We start from the raw sequence: 21,814 nt of genomic DNA on the forward strand, positions 1-21,814 counted from the left end.
AGATCCCAGGGTGTGCCTCGGGTCATCAAGCGCTGACTGCCGCTTTGCAGATAGAGCCTTCTAGAACGCGGCCTGGAGCCCCTGACTCGCGGGCGTGAGGGAGAGCGTGGGGCGCTAACGGCCCAGGGCAGCTGTCTCCTCGAGCTGTTAGCTTCAGCTCACAGATTTCATCTGGTTGCATTACCTCTGCCTGTCAGGAGCTCTCTGAACTCCCATGTGTCCATCTGGTCTATCTACTGTCTTTGGCCACGGATTCCACAAGCTCTTCGGGTCCTCACCCCGTTAGCAAATTCCAGCTGGGCCCGCAGAGCTTGTGGACTGAGCCCTGCACTTCCCTCCCAGCTCCCGTCAGCTCAACCAGTGCCTCGTTACAAGTCCTCCTAACCACGTCCTAACACTTCCACACGTTCCCCTCATCAGCCGGTCCACGGGCGAGCAGATGAGTCTCACCTGCCCCGCATTCCTGCTAAACCTGGTGGGGGCCCGATGCCCAACTTGGTGGGCAGATTCCCGCTTGCAGAGGGATCTGATCGCCGAACACGGGGGTCCCCAGGACAAGGGGGGCGGGAGGTGAGGGTCTGAAGGAGGGCCGGGCTTGCCCTGGGGAAGGATAGCCTTCATGCTAAGACCACCGCATGAGCAGAGGTCACAGAGAGAGGGCGCGAGTCGGGATCCGGCCAGCTGGAAAAACGAGAGCACACAGGGCTTTGAGAAGCCACCAGAAAGGTCATATGAGTGACCTTTATTTTTATTACATAGAAATATGTTTATTACATAGAAAAGAGGGAAAGGAAGAAAAAGTTTCTAAAGCCGTATTTTCAGGATTTAAAAAAACACAAACTTGGAATGCCAAAGAGATGCCATGCTTTGCATATTTATAATCGGAATATATAAATATGTACACGGAGATATGTACACAGGATTCGACGGTCATGCGCGCTGCTTCCCATTACACGGACGGCAACGGTGCTTGAGCTGGGACTTCCGAAGCTGGCGGGGCGCTGGGGAGGTTGGGACCCTGCCTCCAGGGGCCCTAGGGGCCCTGGGGACCCGGGCAGCAGCGGGGGCGGGCGGGACTGCTGGGGGCTCGGTCCTGAAGGTGTGGGGAAGGCCAAGCCGCAGGCCGGCCTGGGCCCCAGGCGGCAAGTCTAGAAGCTTCCCTAGGTCCCCAGCTGGAGAATTTCTTCCTCTCGTGGAACCAAGGAAGGCTCCAGTCACTGGGATGGGCTGGAGACCCCCTTGGCTGGCTAGGATCACAGGGGAAGTGGCTGGGGGTGGGGGGCAGCCCCCGAGGATCTGGGCAGAAGTAAATTGAGGAAGCCCTGGAGGTCGGGGAGAGGGTCTCGGCAGAGAACAACAGAAACGGACAGCGATTCCTTTAAGGGGAGGAAGACAGACCCAAACAAAGTCGCTCATGTATCAAAAACTACAAATCACAGCACAACACTCATCCAAATATAAATTCAGCTAATATGCACAGGACCAGTGTTGTTTTTATGTACGTTGTTTTCAAAGATTTGGCACCATTTACAACGGCATGTGTACTTTAGCCCGTGCAAAGGGCCCGCCAAGTGTGTCCAGGGGGTGCCCCGGCCACTTACAGCCACCACGCCACCTCCCTGGCTGGGACACCCGGCCAGGTGCTCACCCAGAAAGCAGGGTGGGCGTGACCTCTGCCCCCTTCTCTCCTCACTGCTTCTCATCCTGGGGCCGGGGGGTGGGGGGATGGTGGGGATGACTGCAGCCCCAGAAGAGCCCAGAAAGGGCTCACAGTCCCCTCCTCTCTGGGAGACCCATGTCATCCCTCCCACAGAAGGCCAGTCGGGTTTGGTGGCCGGGGGTGTGGAGCCATGGACCCCGGGAGGAAGTGCTCCTGGCCCAGGGGCCCTTTGGATCAAGGGAGCTGTGTGTGTCTGGGCCCTGGGTGGGGTGACAAGGACAAGTGCCGCCTGCCAGGGCGCACGCTGGAGGGACGGCTCCCAGGCAGTGTGAGGGCCTCTCTGCAGATGTTAAGGTCTCAATCCTGAGACCTGCCCTCACCCAGCAGCCGGAGGGGCTGTGAGCATGCGGGGGGGGGGGGGGCGTGTGTGCACACGCGTGTGTGAGAGAGCGTCATGTGTCTGTGCTTCTGCCTGCCTAGGGTGCCGGTGGCCTGGCCTGGGGATGGCTGGCATGTTGGCAAATCCAGGCAGGCAGGGAGAGGGACTGGGGACTAAACCTAAAGAGACAACTTGTACAGGAAACTCAGGACACCTACAAAGACAGCCCTGTCATCGGCCTCCCGTGTGACTGGATCGGGAGGGGAGAGAGCGCCCATGTCTGTCACTAGAAAGAGTCCCTGCATGCCAAGTCCGTGAGGCCCACACAGGAGCGTGGCTGCAGGGCCCTGGGCCTGTCCTCCAAGGCCTCTCCTCTGACAGAAATGGGACCGGCATCAGCTTCCCAGCCCCTCCCTGCCCCGCCTACAGATGGTCCAACTGAAGCACGAGACGGGAGGAGAGACAAACAGCACTGAGGCTGGAACTCGCCCCAGCGTTTGCGGCGCGGGATTCCCCACGCATCAGCACAGGGATTAGGGCAGATTCGCGAGTCCGGCCCAGCTTGCACGCCTCCATGATCCCACGGACATTCTGAAGCTCTCAGAGCCCAACAGGTGAAAAATGCGGACCCCGACCAGCGCTCACCTGCTCGGGAGGCCCCCAGCCCCCCCCACAGCCTGGCCTCATGGCTGCCTGGCCTCGTGGCCTCCTGGCCACACGCAGCGGCCTCCTCCGTGGGGAGAAGCGCCCTTCCTGCCTCCGCTCGCCTTCCTGTTCCACCTGTGCGGGCAGGAAGGGCAGGTGCTGTGCCGCGGCCGCCAGGGCGCTGCTCTCTGGGAGCCCCCCTCGGGTGCATCGGTGCCCGCTGAGTGCTTGCTGGATGCACAACTGTGGAACACGGAGCCCCGCTTGGGAGAACTGCCTAATGGCAGCACAGGGGGCCGCTGAGAAGAAGGCACCCTGGCTCCCTTCAGCCTCGGGCAGGTTCATGGGGAGCAGCTCACACGGCTCCCCCACCCCCCGCGAGGTCACGGTCTCCGGGGAGGGTCAGTGCAGCCGGGGGTGCTCTAAGCCTCCAATCCCTCTGTTGAAAGCCCTCCAAACAAACCAGCAAGAGGGGTCAACAAGGGCCTGCGACCACAGACTGGGGACTGACATTTAGATTATACGTCCCCAAGCCATTTCCACAATGCCGAAGTGGTCAGCATCACCAACCGGAGAAAAACATCCAGGGTCATGAATGCCTCCGGGCCCCGGGAGCAGGATGGGGCCCCATGCTGGCTCAGGCCCTAGGCCCGGCGGCTGGGGCCAGGCCCACACCCAAGTGACCCTTGCAAACTCACCCCATCTGCGTGAGGATGGGGTTCACCCAAAAAAAATTGTAGATTTTGGGGGGGGATTTTAAAGAGCTGGGCTGGCGCAGGAGGACCACCTCAGTGGACCCCTCGCTTCCTCCTCCAGAGTCAGGCCTTCGGAAGGCATTCTCTTGGGCCTGGGGGCTCAGCCCACCTTGTGCTGGCCTCGGGGCTCAGTGTTCGGCTTTCCTTTCTTAGGTCTGGGTCCTTCCGGGGGAAATTCTGACCGTGTGGCTTCCTCGACCTTCTAGAGTTCGCGTGCTCCTCACTGTGGCTTGGGCCTCGTGACGTCTGCATGAGGCCCAAGCCCCAGCCAAGCCTCTGGGAAGTGGGGGGTCGGGGGCCTGGAGCAGGTCCCCTGCCTGCTCCGGGCTGCAGGTTGGAGGGCCGCCCAGGACGGCATGTGGTGGAGCCAGCCCCCCAAGACCCCTTCCCGTCACCTGCTACTTCTGCACGGGCAAGGCGGTCCAGAGAACCCTCCGACCCCCCAAGACCCCTTCCCCTCGGCTGCAAGACTTCGCTGCAGGCCGTGTCAGCTACGCCACGGTGTTCGGGGCCTTGCTCTGCCGGCGCCTCAGTCCTGACACCTGGAAGGTCCGCAAACTCACGGCCCCCCCGCCAGGATTGTTGGTAAGGGTCACCGCGGGTCAGATGCACCACACCGAGCCTGGCAAGGACCCAACATCTGGAGGCTGTCCTTGTCGTCCACGTCATGTGGACGTGGGGTCGCAGAGGGAAGCCATCCTGCCCCAGGTCCCTTCCTCACCTCCCGTCCCTCATCTAAGCCGGTGACGCTTGGGCCACAGTCTCGTGGAGAAAGTTGCTGTCTCGAGCTGCTCCCCCACGCGGCAATCCTCACAGACTGGGGGTTCCATTCCTCGCACACATCAGCTACACGGGAAGGGCTTCCTCCAGAGGCTGACGTCCTCTCAAGTTTGGAAGCAGCTGGGGCCGAGGGGAGCCTCAGGGGCCGAGGTGGAACTGTCCTTCCGAGCCCACAAACCCCTGTATGAGCCATCCCGTGCCGGGGTTCACTCAAGAAACCCCCACCTGTGTCTGGATCGCCACCAAACATGCTGCACAAATTGCTGTCTCTTCTCTCCCCCTCAGCAGCCGCCCCAGCCCGAGCCAGGAAAGCAAGATCCTCGGCCCCCACCGATGGGGGCTGTGCCCGAGGCCGGGCATCCCTCTGGGCGTGTGGGGTGAAGGGCCCGGCCCAGCCCTCAGCCCGAGCTGCTCTGGCCTGGCTACAGGGGTGGCTCCCTTCTCTGATGCAGCCTCCCGGGGCGCAGCCAGCAGCCACGGGCTGCTGTCTTCTCGGCCCAGAGGATGCCGTCTTCACACACCAAAAGCTTCTGGCTTTCTGGATAAAACCAAAGCTGGTCCCACGCCTTGAAAACGCACAGGATTCCAAACACGAGAGAAGCAGCAGACGCCGGGCTGGGGTCAGGAGGGAAGGGGGGCAGGATCGGGGGGTGGGGCAGGGGATTTGTTTCTCCATGGGTGCCGAGAGCTGCCCAATCCACAGGGAGCCCAAGGCCCACTTCCCTGGCAGGACAATAATCAGAAAGCCCAGCGGGTGAGGTGACTGGGCTCGGGGAGCGAGGGGGCCTGTCCAGCTGCAGGCTCCCCAAGCACACCCATCCAGCCACGGGGAAGAGGCCAGACACGTCACTGCTCCAGCCCTGGCCACATTCTGAGTCTCCGACAGACAGGAAGAGCTCCCTCGGGGAGCCCAGTGGGGTTGCAAACAGCTTTGGGCCAGTCCCACAGTTTAGCAATTCCCATGTTAGGAAGCAAATGAAAACAGACGGGTAGATGTCCACCATGACTTTGGATCGCCTTTCTCTTCATTTCAGAGCAATCCCTGACCCGCAGTGGCCCCAACACCTCCTGTGAGTTCCTCCCCCACCAGGATCCAACTCCCGAACAATCACGCACTGAGCAGGTGCCCTGAAGGCCCCGACCTTCCCTTGGCAACGGGAGGAATCCCTGTGTAACAACAGCAGGATCCCCAGGGCCTCATCGGCAAGAGGGATTTTTCAGATAAAAGCCTGCCACCCCATACAATTTTTTTTTCTTTTGCAATTCTCAATCCTCAAAAGCCCTTGAATGCTAAGTTTTCTTCCATAACTTATTTAGGCCAAGATCTGACCTGAACCAAGCAAGGTGAGGCTATTTATGGTTTTTATTGATCCCAATTAGTCTGACTTTTCACAGGATTCTCTGCAAAAACAGTCATGCACTCGATGGTTGGGAGGTGCGCCAGATTGCGGGCGTGTTAGGAAATGCATGGTACGTGGGTCTTATTCTGTCTCAAATCCACGTTTTCCGAATTTGGAGACCCGTCCGGCCCCAAGGATTTTAGGAGGACTATTGACCAGGAGTGGCGTTCAGTATAATGTGAAAGGCTGCTGGCCTGTGCTCACTCACACCCGCGCTGGGGATTCTGTGTATGAACACCTGGCAATTCTAGCCGTTTCACCCAGGGATGGAGTCGCTGGCCACCTTCTAGGGAAACAAAGGTCAAAACACACCCAGGCCCAGAGATTTCAGCGGCGAGGAGGGGGGTGGGTGAAGGGTAGGCTACAGTAAGGGAGCGCGGGGCCAGGAGAGACTTTCAGGGGTCCATCCCCAGGAAGGCGCGGCAGGCCTTTCCACACCGGGCTGGGGACATGTGCATCCTCATTCCTGTCCTGGCGCGGCCCCCAGGAGACCACAGCGCAAACACTCAGACAGGGGCTGGGGACTCAGAGGAAGGGTCCACCGCACCCTGCCCCTCGGTGAGCCCCTGCTGCCTGACCCGGCAGCTCCAGGGTGCCCTCACAGTGGGCAGGGAGAGTGCAGGGCAGGGGAGAGCCGAGCATCCCAGCCTCGCTGTCCGCAACCCTGCCCCCACGCCCCCCCCCAGATGCTCTGGGGGCCTGTGTCTTTCTGGAGCGTGGGGGTGGGGGTGGGGGGGCTGGCAGCCTGGCAGCCTGCCAAGAAAAACATATGCATTTTCAAAATAAATACTGTTTTTTAAATATCCTTCTTCCACTCCGACCCCAGGAGATGGCAGAAGGTCCCAGTGCCACCCGCGGCCTGGTACGGCCCCCATGGGACCGCCCTGGAATTCTCAGCAGCTCCTTCGGCCTCACAGCTGCTGTGGGATGCCCTGCTCCTTGTAGCCTGTGGGGAAGAAGCACAGGAGAGAGGGTTAGATGCCCGCTTCCTTCACGATTTCTCTAGGAGGTGCCTGCGAACCGCGACATGGTCATGAGATCTTATTCACACTAAGGTGTGAATGAGAGCTATACTCAAGGTCCACCTTTTCCCGAGGGCATGGACTTTTTCACCAGGAACGGAAAGATGCAGGAAGAACTGTGGAACTTTGGGTTTAGTGGGGTTACAGGACAGGAGGGCATCCGGGGAGGGGGGTGGTGGCACCGTGATCGACATGCCCCTGGCTCAGAAGACTAGGGCGGGCCTCCATCCCCGAGCGCCGGGTACCTGGGACGTGTGGACGGAGAGGAAGACGGAAAGGAAAACAGCAAGACAGCACACAAAAGACTGTCACCGTGTGTGTTCAATCAGCCGGACGTCTGGGACACAGACAAACATGACCGAGGACTCCGAGCCTTTAAGACACAACAGTGTCGTCACAAGACCCCTGGGGAAATTGAGCCACTGAAATATTTAGGGATGAAGTTATGAGTTTGGAATTTGCAAAATGCCCCCCACCTCACCGTTAGCTGCCAACTTAGCCCCAGAGGAGTTTCTGAGGACCTAACGGTTGTTTTCTCTCATTATTTACCAAATTATTCACCAATTTTAAGTCTGAATAATGTGTGGAAATGCAGGAAATAGATAAGACGTCACAGATGACACAGGAGTGACTATGTGTTGTTGAAGCCTATGGGCCCTTAGGGGCTCAGTGCACTAGGCCCTCGACTTTTGTCTACGCTTCTACGTTTTCCAAACTAAAAAGCTGGAAATCCAAACAAACAAAAAGAAAATACAAACAGAAGAAACAGAAGCACAACAATAAATGAAAATAGATAAAAACCAAAAACAAGATGAAAGCCCAGTGGCCAGCTTGGTGAGTGTGTGTGAGGAGGGTGCAGGGGGGCAGTGGGGGTGCAGGGGAAGCAGCCCAGGCAGGGGCCCCACGCCCAGCAGCAGACTCACCTTGGGAAACTTGGGGGCAACACAGGGTTGTGAGGCCACAGGAGGGACAGGAGGAAAAGAGAAAGAGAAAACAGGGTGAAAACAGAGGCCGGAGGGACTGGCTGAAGTCTAAAAGGTGTCAGGACGCGTGAGCGCTGTGCCGGGGTCCAGCGACCGGGAACCGCAGGTGGGTGCTGGGCTGCAGGGGCGCGTGGCCGGGGCTCCCCCCTCCCCAGGCTCACAGCCTGTAGCCCCGCCAAGAAGCTCCCTCGGGGGCCGCCCCTGCTCTGGGCTCACCCCCACCCGGCCTGGAGACACCAGCCGGGTGCACCTGTGGAGGGATGGCTGTGGGACACTCTCAGGATTTTGAGATGCCCCCTCCTGGCCCCAGTCCAGCTCCGCCTGAGCTGTCTGGTCACCCCGTATAGGGACAGGAGCCACATACATAGACCCTAATGCCTCGGGACAGACGGAGGCCGGGACATGGCAAACAGATTTCGTCCTGCAGACATCTTGGATGGAGATGCCGGAAGCCCTGTGTGGGGAACACGCGGATGGATGAGCAGACGGTGTCGTGATGAGGGGGGCAATGCCTGCTGTGGGCATGGGGCAGAGAAAGCGCAGAGAACCACGGCGTATTTCTCCATCCTCGACCAGGACAGGCTGTGGTTGGCTTGTGATTATTATCAACAGAGCCGCTTGCTTCTGTCTCTGGTTTTAACATCTACTTAGATCTGGAATTCCCTGCTTGTCCTCTTAGCGGTTTTTCCGGACGGTGTGTGTGCTGATGACACCTTGGCCAGTGCTGTGTGGAAGGTCATCCTTGGGACGCCTGGGTGGCTTCAGTCCATCAAGCGTCTGCCTTCCGCTCAGGTCATGATCCCAGGGTCCTGGGATCGAGCCCCGCATTGGGCTCCCTGCTCAGCTGGGAGTCTGCTTCTCCCTCTGTCCCCCTCCCTGTTCCTTCTCTCTCTCTCCCTCTCAAATAAATAAAAATAAAATCTAAAACAAAACAAAAAACTCACCCTGTACTGTTCCAGCTGAGAAGTTTCCTTCATTTTTGCGGGAAGGGGCTGGAGTGAACCCAGAAAGAACGGCCCCCACCCAACTATCAATTAGGACAGACGAGTCACTCGTGGGACCTCCCCCCAAAGTCGCCATCCTGGGACATGCATGCTTTGCTGTTGCTCAGAGTCACCCTGGCCTGCAGCCGCATCTCAAGAGTGGCAATTACGCATCCTTCCAGGGTGGGTTGACTTTCTGGAACAAGGCACCCCTGCAGAGATGGGTGGCTGAGTCCGGAGGGCAGGCGCGGTTGGTGGGCCGCGGTGAGGTGTGGCGGGTTTTCTCGTGCAGCTGTCTGAAAAATCTGACGCAAAAAAACCAGCATCCCCGGGGCCAGCGTGCAGACACCCAAGAAGCTGACTGGCCACAGCGAGAGCCCGGGGCCCTGGGGCGGGGTGGGGACGGGACTCCTCGTACCGGGTATCCCGCCGCCCGACCACACCCGCCACAGCAGCCATAGGGCCGGGGTTTCTGGTTAGGCCCACGGTCTGGGGTGGTGCAAAGAGAGGAAGTAACCAGGTCCCCATCTTACTTCTCGGGGTCCATGCTTCCTTGTCTAGGACCTGATCAGGGGGCCCTTTCAGTTATCTCTAAGATACAGACCCCGTGGCTTTTAAAACCCCTGGGTTTTAAGGGTGACCAAGATAAAAATAACCAGAAAGCTCTAGGGACTAGGCACTAATTCACTTTTATTGAGACGGGCCCCGGTGACGTAGGCGCGTTCCACTTTGGTGGAAAGTTTCCGTCCTCAAGTGCCCAAGTGCCTGGCCAGACACTGGGGTGACGCGGGAAGAAGCAGTCAAAGGGGTCAGGCTTTCTGACAGTGGCTGAGGACGTGTCCCAGAGCAGGCCTCCCAGGTTCCAACTGGGAAAGGGGTCAGGAGGCTGTGGGCCATCCCACAGGCCCCTGGGGAAGCCTCGGGCTCTGCAGCGCTCCCTGCCTGCCGGCAAGTCTCAGCAATCCCTGGTCAAGGGCACAGGGTGAGGCACCCAAGATGGGCCTGCTTCGGTCTCTGACTCCTCTGCCTGCTCCCCTCCCAGGGTCCCCGTCCTCCCTGACGTCCTGACGGGCTACGCCTGCCCTGAGAGCAGCCCTCCCCAGCCTGCTGACCCACCCCAGCCTAGCCCTCCCCAGGGCCAGCCCATCCCCCAGCCACCAGCCAGGCCTGCTCTCCCCCTCCCATTTCTCTGGCTGCCCCCGCCTCTCAGGGTCTGCCTGGGATGTCCTGGCAACAGGCTCCCCACTTCCTTCCTGACCTCTGCTGCTGGATGACCTGCTCCCAGGCAGCCAGTCTGTCCAATCCACTGGCTCCGCTGGATCTCTCCGGCTCTGGGGCCTGCACTTTCTCTGGCCGGCGGCTTGACTGGTCACTGACTGGAGGCCTCGCCTGGCCCTGGCATCTGTGTGTGCCCTGCATCCTCCGAGGATCCTGAGCTCAGATAGAGTCAGCTACAGGTCATTCTAGATCATTCTAGGGCTCCCAAAAGCCCGTCCTGCCTCGGCTGTCCCTCCCTCTGACACTGAGAGTCCCGCCTAAGAGTGGCTTTGTTGTGTCAGACACCACGGGGCGCCTGGTGCCTGAGGGAGGCGGCCCGTCGGCGGCAATTCGTGGTGGCGTGGACAGAACGTGGGGAAACGCAGGCCACGTGCAGGGCTATTCCAAGGCACGTGCGGTATCTGTTTTAAGAGCTTGCTAGGTTATTTCATAGATGTTAAGTCATCTCGGTGACCTTTGTAACGTTAGGCACTTTCACAAAACAGTTTTGTGTCTGAATCAAGTTTGTGCTAGCTGAGTGGCGAAGGTCCCCTCAACAGGGAACAAAGCTTAGGTCAAAGGAAAACCACGCTGTCCTGGCTATAAAAACAAAACAGAACAAAACAACCCACAGTTACAGGGCTTCCTGTGGGCACAGATGCCACGTGGGTTTCCCTTCTTTCTGGAAACTGGGGCCGCCAGGCCCAGGGGACATCACCTCACACAGGCCCCACCCCGGCTACCCAGGGTGGTCCGGGACAGTTCCCTCGACAAAGAGGATGCCCGATGCGTCTGAGCTGAAGAGAAGCTCGGTCCTGTCTTGTTCACACCCTCAGGCTCAGGTCTCTGCCTGTCTGTGCTCAGGACTCCCTGCAGGCATTGGGCTGGGCGTGTGGGGGGGCAGGGGTGGGGGCGGCGGGGAGGGTCCCCTCTGCCAGGCGGCTGCGGACTCTAGTGACCGGCAAGGCGCCAACACCCTGCAGGACCACAACTACCCAGACCATCCGGCACCTGACCCTCCTCCAGCCCTGCCCCCGCATCCCGGCCCAGCCCCCGACCCAGAAGGCGTGGCATGGGCGGCTACTCACTGGCCAGGATGACCATGTCCATGCCCCAGAAGATGCTCATGATCCAGCCCACCATGACGATGGCCGTGAGGGTCTGGATGAGGGCTGCTGCGATGTTGAGCCAGAAGACACAGCATACGTGCCTGTCCGGGAGGTCGGTGCGGGCTCCACACAGCACGGCGAAGGCCGAGACAAACGTCCCTGTGAGAGGGGACAGGCTTCTGAGCGCACTGGGGGGCACAGCCACACGCATGCTTCTGGACGGCGTGGGGCCCTGCTGCCCGCCCCCCCCAGGGAACTAGGAGAGGGGCGGCCAGAGTCCAGCACCTTCCCACTCAGACCTGGCCCGCCTCTGATCCCCGTGCTGGGGGGCCGAGGCACCAGCCTGAGGACATGTGGATGGTTGGCCCCAGGCCCAGCACAGTCTTGGGGCCACGACAAGACGTCCCTCCCACGAGGGAGCCACAGTGCAGCCCCCTGCAAGGACAGTGAACAGCCCGGGGGAATGACATCAACCTCTCGTGGCAAAGGCTGTAAAGGCCTAGCAGTTCGGAAGTAGGAACCAGCATCCCTGGGGTGACACGGAAGTCGCCCACGGAGATAAATTCAGGAAGTGACCCCCAGCACACTCGCTAATTGCGAAGGGACAGGCGCGGAGGCCCCAAGTGCCTGCAGAGTGGAGAGCGCAGGCCAGTGCCGATGTTTCAGAGACCCTTCTCTGACAGGGTTCCCCCAGACACCCCAGACCTGCTGGGGGAGGGACAGGGTGCCCAAGATTTATTGAACACTCATGATGCACAAAGTGACGTAATGTGTGTGACCAGGTCCCTTAGCTGGTAGGACTTCCCAGATCCCCATAGGTACCAGCACTATACTTACTGGCATTTTCCTAGAGCCAGGCTCTTTTCCTCCGTGGGCTCTGAGCCTCAAGGCCACCCTGCAGGGCAGCCGGCCCGCTCCCCGTCCGTGTCGGTCACCCCATGGCCGCCGGCCCGCTCCCCGTCTGTGTCGGTCACCCCGTGGCCGCCGGCCCACTCCTTGTCCGTGTCAGTCACCCCGTGACCGCCGGCCCGCTCCCCCTCCGTGTCGGTCACCCCGTGGCCGCCGGCCTGCTCCCTATCCGTGTCAGTCACCCCGTGGCCGCTGTAACAAGTCACCACAACCTCAGTGGCTGAAAGCAACATAAATACACCCTCTTACAATTTGGGAGATGAAAAGTCGGGAATGTCCTCGGGGTCCTCCTGGAGGCTCTTTTCCTGCTTCCCGGGGCTGCCGCATGTATTGGCTCCCGCCCCTCCTCCACCACCCCTTCATCTTCTCTCCCTGACTCTGACCACTGGCCCCCCCGGGGAAGGACCATTTGAGCACATGGGCCCTCCAGATAATCCAGGTAAATCCCCCCATCTCAAGTCACATGTGCAGAGCCCCCTCTACTGTGTAAGGGAACACTTGCACAGGCTCTGGGGTCAGGGTGTGGACACCTTTGGGGGGAAGCATTATTCTGCCCACCACACTAACATCCCATATTACCCAGGTGTTCCTCATGCTTCCGCACCTGGGGTCTTGCTGCCCCAGAGAGACTGTCCCTAGAGCTAGTACGTGACCTCCCAACCACCTCCTTTATGGGCTCTCACCCTCTGGGCCCTTAGCCCCCCACCCTAATCGTTCAGGGCCAGATACTAGACAACCAGGGACAGCCCACTGAAATTATTCAAACGAGCTAGCCGTTAGCCAGCTTACCCTGCCTAGAGTGTTCCTTCCCTTGAAACCACTATAAAGGCCCACATTGCCCCCCGTGGCCTGCCCCCTGACCATCTCCGGCACCTCCTCATGTGGGGTCCTGCAGCGTGGCACACCCCTCCTCTGAGGAACTGTAACCAACTGTCCTTTCAGTGGCTGCCATTTCTGATCTGCTGGGCCCTCCATACCTAAGCAGTAATAAAACCTACATTCTAAAGGACGCACACACTCGAGAATCGAGTATCCTGTCCAAGGTCACAATCACAGGCAGGCACGGACCCCACGGCCATGTGATGCCAGTGTTCTGCTCCTGCTGGTTCCCACTGCCTCCCAGGTGGGGATGAGCTGTGACAGCAGGTCCAGACGAGGGAGCAGTCCATTTGGGAAACCAGCCCGCAGACCAGCGACCATCCTCACGCTCCTCTTCCTGGGTAAGCTCCTCCCTGTCTGCACTCTGGCTTCTGGCCCTTCCCTGCTCAACCCTGGTGGCTCCCCACGGCCTCCCCAGGTGGCCGAGGCACCCATAAGCCTCAGATCCAAGGCTGACGCCAGGGTGCATGTGCTGATTCCCGATCCCAACCCTGCCCATCCTCCTCCTCTTAACAGCTGCCTCCGACTATGTGTGTTTCTGCCTCTCTAGGTGCTGACAGTCCCCCTGAGACCCCAGGTGGCATCCCGACCACCCTCTGCCCGGGCCCCAGCACAGTGCGGTATACAGTAGGCAGAGGGGCCCCCGGCACGGTGCTGTATACAGTAGGTAGAATGTGGGGGTCCAAAGAAATGCAACCAGTGTGAGGTGCCTCCTCAGACCACCTGCTGTCACCTGTGGTATTTGCTAAAACCACAGATGACTGGAGGGAGTGACGTCACCACGATGGTGACACAGGTCTTTGCTGACACCCCTCCCCTTCACAACAAGAACAGCTAACAACTGTTCATGAGCAAAACACCGAGAGGATCCCAGAAGCACCCTCTGCCCCACAGAGACCAAGACAGGCTGCACTGGGAGGGCCAGAGCCGCGGCTCCCTGCTGACCACCCTGCCCCTCCCCTACCCGCCCACCACCACCCAGAGGCCTCCCCTGAGCCTCTGGGGAAAGGGGAGGGGACAACCAGCCCCGGCATCGTGGGTCACTTCTAGGGGCCCCTACTCTGATCTGGCTGCACAGGGAGATCAGTGGGGCCCGAGCACCGGAATCGGCTTGTGATGGGGGTGGGGCAATCCTCAACAACGGGCACAGATCTTGGGCACGGAGTTCACAGTGGCAAGGCCCAAGTCGTCATCCCAACAGCGGCCTCGCTCACCTGCGGAAGCACATCAGTGATGCACTCTGACCAGGGGCCTGGGTGGGCCTTAGAGCCCGGCTTGCCCCCACACAGGCAGGGAGCTGTCACCTGTGTGGGGAGGGTCTCCCAGCCACATGCGACCAGAGGGCGGGAAGGAACATGTGCAAGGAACATGTGCCGAGAGGCAGGCAGGCAAGCTAACCACCCCCAGGGCAAAGCCAGTGCCCACTGTGGAGGGTGTCCCTGCTCTGCAGAGGCTGAACTCATGGCCGAGGCTGAGGGTAGCTCCCAGCCCCTCCCAAATGGAGAGTCTGGGAAAATGAAAGTTGCCCGGAGCAGCCCCCCACCCCCACCCAGACAAGGTATGAGACACAACCCTATCTGCCCAGAAGAGCTCCTGTGCCCTCTCTCTCTTTCCCTCTCCAATAAATAAATAATTTAAAAAATATATATATATACATAGAGCTACAATAAGCAAACCAATATGGTACTGGCAAAAAAACAAACAAACCAATGGAACAGAACTGAGAGCCCGGAAATAAACCCAGGCATATACAGTCAACTAATCTTTGACAAGGACACTGAATGGGAGAGAAGACAGTCTCTTCAATCAGTGGCGCCGGGATAACTGGATATTCACATGGAAAACAATGGAGCTGGACCCCTACCTCACACCACTCACAAAAATTAACTCGAAATGGATCAAAGACTTAAATATAAGACCTGAAACCACAAAACTCCTGGAAGGAAACACAGACACAAAGCTCTCCCGACGTGGGTCCTGGTGATGGTTTCTTGCATGTGACACCTAAAGCTCAAGCAACTGAAGCAAAAATAAACAAGTGGACAACATCAAACTAAAAAGCTTCTGCACAGCAAAGACAACCTGTGGAACGGGAGAAAATATCTGCAAACCATACATTTGATAAGAGGTTAATCTCCAAAAAACAGAAAGAACTTATTGACTCAGTAGCAGAAAAACCACCCAATTAAAACATTGGCAAAGGACCTGAACAGACGCTTCTCCAGAGAAGACTTCCAGACGGCCAACAGACACATGAAAGGATGCTCAACATCACTCATCCTCAGGCAAATGCAAATCGAAACCACAGTGAGATCCCACCTCACACCTGTCAGAATGGCCATGATCAAAAAGATAAAAACACAAGAGATACCCAGTGTTGGCGAGGATGTGGAGAAAGGGGAACCCTCTTACACTGTTGGTGGGAGTGCAAACTGGTGCAGCCACTCTGGAAAACAGTATGGAGGTTCCTCAAAAAATGAAAAACAGAACGACCATATGGTCCAGCAATTCCATTTTGGGGAATATATATATAAAAAAAGAAAACAATTCAAAAAGACATCTGCACCCCATGTTCACTGAAGCATTATTTACAGTAGCCAAGACACGTCTATGGATGGATGAACGGATCGAGACATTGTGGTATAAATGTGCACAATGGAATATTATTCAGCCATAAAAAAACGAGGAAGTCCTACCACTCGTGACAACATGACGCCTTCATTACGCTAAGTGAAATAAGCCAGACAGAGAAAGGATCTCACTGATGTGTGGGATCTAAAACAACAAACAACAAACTCAGAAAAAGAGATCAGATGTGTGGTTACCAGAGGGGGGGTGGGGGGGCTGGAGGAAGGGGTCAGAGGATCCAAACCCCAGGTGCATGGTAAGTAAGCACCGGGGGTGTTGCGTAGCCGACATGCTGTGGGGGAAGCTAAAATCCTGAGTTCTCGGGGCGCCTGGGTCGCTCAGTCATTGAGCGTCTGCCTTCGGCTCAGGTCATGATCTCAGGGTCATGGGATCGAGTCCCGCATCGGGATCCCTGCTCCGTGGGACGCCTGCTTCTCCCTCTCCCGCTCCCCCTGCTTGTGTTCCCTCTCTCTCTGTGTCTCTGTCAAATAAATAAATAAAAATCTTAAAAAATAATAAAATAAAATAAAATCCTGAATTCTCGCCACATGGAGGAAAGTGTTTTCTCTCTTTGTATTGGATCTGTACAAGCAACTGGACGTTAGCAGAACCTCCTGTGGTGATCATTTCACAACAAATATAAACCAAACCCTTATGCCGTATGCCTCAACTTCACACACTGACGGGTCTCAATTATTTCTCAGGAAAGCTAGAAACAATGTGGGTCCCTGAGTCCCACCTAAGATCCGAATTTAGATGGCGGGGCAGGAGGCGGCAGGGGCGAATCTGCATTTCTAGGCAAGTTTCTCCCTCCACGCAAATGCCCAAATGTGAGAACCACAGAGCCACGGACAGCCCGGCCAGGGGCGCAGAGAATTGCTGGGCCCTCCTTCCTGGGGGATGTGGCTGGTTGGGGTCTCTCAGCGGCTCATCCAGAAGCCTGACTCGGTCTCTGCCCTGGGGAGCCCCCAGATGAGTCAGGAAGCTCCTTATCCCCACCTGATGGAGGAGGAAGGGGGGCTAGGGGCGTGTCCCAGTTTGCAGAGGGGGTGATGATGGAGCTGGCACTTGAACCCAGCGTCCTCCCCCAGTGGGAAGAGAGGTTGCTGTGGGGGCAAGATTGGTGACCTGGGCAGGGGTGGCGGGCTGCTGGGGCACTGGCCAAGGGCTCTGAATGCCCAGGGAAGGTGCATGACCCTAAGCTGGGGGAAATGGAGCCCTGGCAGTGTTTTGAACTGGAGAGCGATGAAATGGAAGCAGTGATTGAGGACAACGATGTGTCAGCAGGGTGCTGGGTGGGTTGGAAGGGTCTGAGATGGGCAAGCAGCAGCTGGGGAATGACGGGACGTGGACTCAGGGCTTGGGAGTGGACACAGGAGGAAACAGGAGACTTGGGGCCCCTCGGAAAGCATGTGCCTCCGTCCTTTGCCTCTGCTGATATTGCTCATGGTGGGAAATGAGATAAAGATGCGCTGACACCATTAAAAAGGAGAAAGTAGAGCAAGTAGCAAGATGGGCGGCCCCAGTCTCAGAGAGCCTGAATGATCGGGCCACACCGCCCAGCCTCAATTTAGACCCAGATCCATCTAGTTTAGCAGCCTGAGCTCTTTTCTGCCCGGGATGTTGCATCCTTACACTAAAAAATAAGGAAAACTAGTACAGCTGCTGCAGAGAACATATGGAGGTTCCTCAAAAAATTAAAAATAGAATTACCAGCTAGTCCAGCAACTTCACTTCTGGGTCTGCACCCAAGAGAATGGAAAGCAGAGCCTCAAAGAGCTCCATGCACCCCCACATTCCCAGCGGCATGGTTCACATGGCTAAAGCATGGGAGTACCCCAAGTGTCGGCAGGTGGGTGAGACCATGAACATAAGGTGATGTATACATACTCCAGGATGTTCTTCAGCCTGAAAAAGGAAGGAAATCTTGACCCCTGCTACCACCTGGGTGAACCTTGAGGACATTATGCCAAGTGAAGTAAGCCAATCACACGAGGACAGATACTGCGTGATTCCGTCTACGTGAGGCGCCCAGAGTGGTTGCATTCATAGGGACAGAGAATAGGACGGTGGTGGCCAAGGGCCGGGGGAGGGGGAATGGGGGCCTAGGGTTTCATGGGGACTGAGTTTCAGTTTTGCAAGACAAAATTATTCTGGAGATGCATGGCGGGGATGGCAGCAGGCAAGTGCGAATAGACTTCACGCACCAAACTGTGTAACAATGGTGAGGACTGCAAGTTTCCTGTTACGCGCGTTTTACCACAATAAAAAAAAATGAAATACATAAGTAAAGAAATGTCTTCCTTTATGATTTTCAAAATATCCCTGAAGCTCTCCACCTCCTCCCCTGCCCCAGCCAGAGTCCTCCACAGGAGCCGCAGAGCAGACGGCGCCCCGACCTGTGGCCAAACCTCAGCCTGCCTGCCTGCTTCCGGTAGGCTGAACCACATGAGATGACCATCTCTGTGGGTCAAGAAGAGCGAAGAATGGCAATTTTCTATGGCTCGGCCTGCTCCGTATATGGACATTGTGAGCATAAAGAAACTCTGCCCCTGGGGCGCCCGGGTAGCTCAGTCGTTAAGCGTCTGCCTTCAGCTCAGGTCATGATCCCAGGGTCCTGGGATTGAGCCCCGCATCGGGCTCCCTGCTCGGCGGGAAGCCTGCTTCTCCCTCTCCCACTCCCCGATTGTGTTCCCTCTCTCACTGTGTCTCTCTCTGTCACATAAATAAAATCCAAAAAAAAAAAAAAAGGAAAAGAAACTCTGTCCCTGAGCTCAGAGGTTCTCAGAGTTAGAAAGCCATCTCCTGTCTCCTGTCAAAAGATGGACCCTCACCAGAATCACCAAACTGATTAGAGGCCACTGGGCACCTGCATGCACCTGTCCACCTGCCACTGGGAGAGCACGGCCTGACGCACCTGCCGCTTGGGGACACGTGGAGCTGTAACACATGGTGACACCAGCAAAGACCCAGGCTCGTCTGCTGGGAGGAGATGGGCTGGCCCACGTTTTGTGTGAAAGAGGAGGCAAACTCGGGGTGCCTGGGTGGCTCAGTCAGTTGATCGTCTGACTCCTGGTTTCGGCTCAGGTCGTGATCTCGCTGTCGTGGGATCGAGCCCTACATGAGGCTCTAAGCTCCGTGCGGAGTCTGCTTCAGATTCTCTCTACCTCCTGCTCACTCTCTTTCTCTCAAATAAACAAACAAAATCTTTAAAAGGAAGGGAGGGAGGGGCGCCTGGGTGGCTCAGTCGTTAAGCGTCTGCCTTCGGCTCAGGTCATGATCCCAGGGTCCTGGGATCGAGCCCCGCATCGGGCTCCCTGCTCCGCGGGAAGCCTGCTTCTCCCTCTCTCACTCCCCCTGCTGGTGTTCCCTCTCTCGCTGTGTCTCTCTCTGTCAAATAAATAAATAAAATCTTAATAAATAAATAAATAAATAAATAAAAGGAAGGGAGGGAGGGAGGGAGGGAAGAAGGGAGAAAGAAAGAAAGAGAGAAAGAAAGGAAGAAGGGAACAAAGGAAGGAAGGAAGGAAGGAAGAGGGGGCACACTTACAGTGTGAGGTGTGGAGGGACTTCTGGTCACCCCTGTCTTTTACCCATGTGGACATGCTCGGGATTACTCTGGGACATGCAGAGAAACACAAGCACCTTGTACACTTGCTGATTTGCACAATACGTATATGTACAGATGTTACCAGCAGTTGCGCTCATTTGGGTAAATTAATCATCAATTACTAATTAGGATCAATAATTTCACTAAGTAGGAAATGATGGTAATAGGTCCCTTTTGCCATATAAGGTTACGTGTGCCATAGAAAATAAGGATTGAATGAATGGATTTATAATATAAAAACATCACTTCAATCTTTTCAGCAGAAAATTTAAAGAATGGTTTTAGCACATTTTCCTATGAAGAAGTGTTAATTGTTTTAAATGAGTCCTACTCGCTAAATAAAAAGCCCTGCCCAACAGCGTGTTAGTTCTAATTTATCCCACTGAGTGCCAACCGTGTGCCAGTGCTGGGTCTGGGGATGGGGAGGGGCTTGGCCCACCCCCAGCTCGGGAGTTCACACTCTGGTAGGCACCCCGGGTCACGAAATGAACAGTGACAAATTCTCTTTGGTTGTTTTGGGGAAGACTTCACAGAGGAGTACTTGATGGTGGGGAGAGGTCTGGAAGTGGATGGAGATGGTCCAGGGAAGAAAGAAAGGTAGAGCATCACAGACACAACCCAGCAAGTCCAGCTGGGGGCTCAGAGGGTGGCACAGAGCAGCTGGGTACATAGAGGGGAGCGAGGAAAACAAGGCTGGCTCGTACTTTGGTAAAAAAATAATAATAATAAATTGGGGCATGTGGGTGGCTCAGTCGGTTAAGCATCTGACTTGATTTTGGCTCAGTTCGTGATAACAGGGTCGTGAGATTGGGCCCCACATTGGGCTCCGTGCGGCGTGTGGAGCCTGCTTAGGATTCTCTCTCTCCCTCTGCCCCTCCCCGTCTCTAAAAAATAAATAAATAAATATGATAAATAAAAATAGACCACCTTCATAAAGTAAAAGAATGGGGCCAAGGTGGGCCATGGTCAGACCAGAAGGGCCCCGAGGGCCTTGCTGTGGAGTCAGGCTTCTCTCTCCCGGCGACGGCAGCTCCTGGGAAGGGGCTCAATGGGGAATTATACAGTCGGGTTTTAATTTCAGGATAAACGCTGTGACCCCAAGGGGAGGACGGGGCCGAAGGGCTGAGGCAGGAGGCTGGGAGGAGAGACATGGCCAAGATCCCCGTGACAGGTCAGGGGTGGGACACGAGGAGTGGTGGCGGGGATAAGGTGGGAAAGAACCCAAGGAGGAAGAGCAGGTAGCGTCCCCGGGGCTGGGCGACCGGCTGCAGGACGCGGAAGGTGGGGGGAGTGGGCCCAGACAGCTGTGGGCTCCCTGTTTCCACACGACACCATAAGGGTGGAGCCAAGAACCAGGCGGAGAGCCTGGGGGGGAACCCGGGGATCATATCGGCCAGGAGAGCATGAACGGGGACTCAGGAGGGTGGACTGCAGGCCATGGAAACCCCCCGGGAGTGCACGGAATTCAAGGAAGGAAGGTCAAGGCCAGAGCCGGGGGGACATCAAGATCTTCAGGTAAGCAAGGACAGAGAAGGCATAAGGGACGAGGGCGCAAAGGTGGAGGAGCAGGTCAGAGGGGTGAGGCTTGAGGTCCCAGACATGGGAGGCCGACTCAGGGAAGAGAAGCCAGGATGGGCCCCTTCTGCAGAGATGGCCTGTGGCAGGTACCAGGGGTGGAAGCCCAGCCGCATCAGGCCAGGAGTGGCCTCAGCGGGGGGTCTGAGAGGGTGCCGAGGTTTGGGAGAGAATGAGGTGTGTGGATTCCAGGACAAGGCTGAGGGCGACCTTCAAAAAGTACATGCAAGAAGCATAAGCCAGGGTACCTGCTGGGAAGTCGCTGCGTGGGGAGGGAGGCTGAAGCCATAACCAGATGGGCAGGTGGGTGTGAGCCTCCCAATATGATGAGGATCTAAAGGGTGGGGGAGGGGGTCTACTGCCGTTTTCCAAGCCAATTTGTGCATCAGGATAAACTGGGGTCTCTAAAAATGCAGGTCTCGGGCCCCACCTTCAGACCACCAAAGGCACAGGGATCAACCCGAGAATTCCTTGTTTAAAGAAATAAACCCTGCCCCATTGACTTTCATGTACCATCCGATTTAAGACCCCTTCTCTGAGGGGAGGAGAGATTGGCCTCAGAGATACAGAACCAAAAATTCACAGCCCCTCGTAGGAGACCCGTGCACGATCCTGGCCCTTCGCCCTGCCCAACAGCGTCACCCCACAGCACAGGACTGAGCTGGGGAGATCATCCTGTGCCCCCCAGGCACAGTGTTCCCGGGGGGGCTGAGGCCAGGCCACCACCACCTGGCACAAGGTGGGTGACACTAGTCAACAGTGCTGTCAAATCAACGTAATCTCCAACACTGTGACTTTCGGCACAGACAAGAGCCTCGTGCACACATCATACCATGATGCCAAGGAAGGAAGACCTGAGGAGGACCGCCCCACAAACACACAGAGGGAAGGAAGACCTGAGGAGGACCCCCCCACACACACACAGAGGGAAGGAAGGCGTGAGGAGGACCCCACACACACACACAGAGGGAAGGAAGGTGTGAGGAGGACCCCCCACACACACACACAGGGAAGGAAGGTGTGAGGAGGACCCACACACACACACAGAAGGAAGGAAGGCGTGAGGAGGACCCCCCCCACACACACACAGGGAAGGAAGGCGTGAGGAGGACCCCCCACAAACACACAGAGGGAAGGAAGGCATGAGGAGGACCCACACACACACACAGAGGGAAGGAAGGCGTGAGGAGGACCCCCCACACACACACAGAGGGAAGGAAGGCATGAGGAGGACCCCCCA

At 57.1% G+C, this 21,814-nt stretch overlaps 1 protein-coding gene across 1 annotated transcript in view; it reads right to left on the reverse strand.

Annotated features, from left to right (window-relative positions):
* Positions 1 to 718: 718 nt before the first annotated feature.
* STUM (stum, mechanosensory transduction mediator homolog) overlaps positions 719 to 21,814 on the reverse strand; it is a 59,126-nt gene continuing 38,030 nt past the window's right edge. The window contains exons 2-4 of the mRNA XM_032393923.1: positions 10,953 to 11,132; positions 7,565 to 7,573; positions 719 to 6,565 (exon numbers count right to left, since the gene is read on the reverse strand). Of these exons, the coding sequence (XP_032249814.1) occupies positions 6,531 to 6,565; positions 7,565 to 7,573; positions 10,953 to 11,132 (224 nt within the window). The 3' untranslated portion in view covers positions 719 to 6,530. The remainder of the gene's footprint in view (positions 6,566 to 7,564; positions 7,574 to 10,952; positions 11,133 to 21,814) is intronic.

This window comes from Phoca vitulina, unplaced genomic scaffold (assembly GCF_004348235.1).
Source record: "Phoca vitulina isolate PV1807 unplaced genomic scaffold, GSC_HSeal_1.0 scaffold78, whole genome shotgun sequence".
Classification (NCBI taxonomy): Eukaryota; Metazoa; Chordata; class Mammalia; order Carnivora; family Phocidae; genus Phoca; species Phoca vitulina.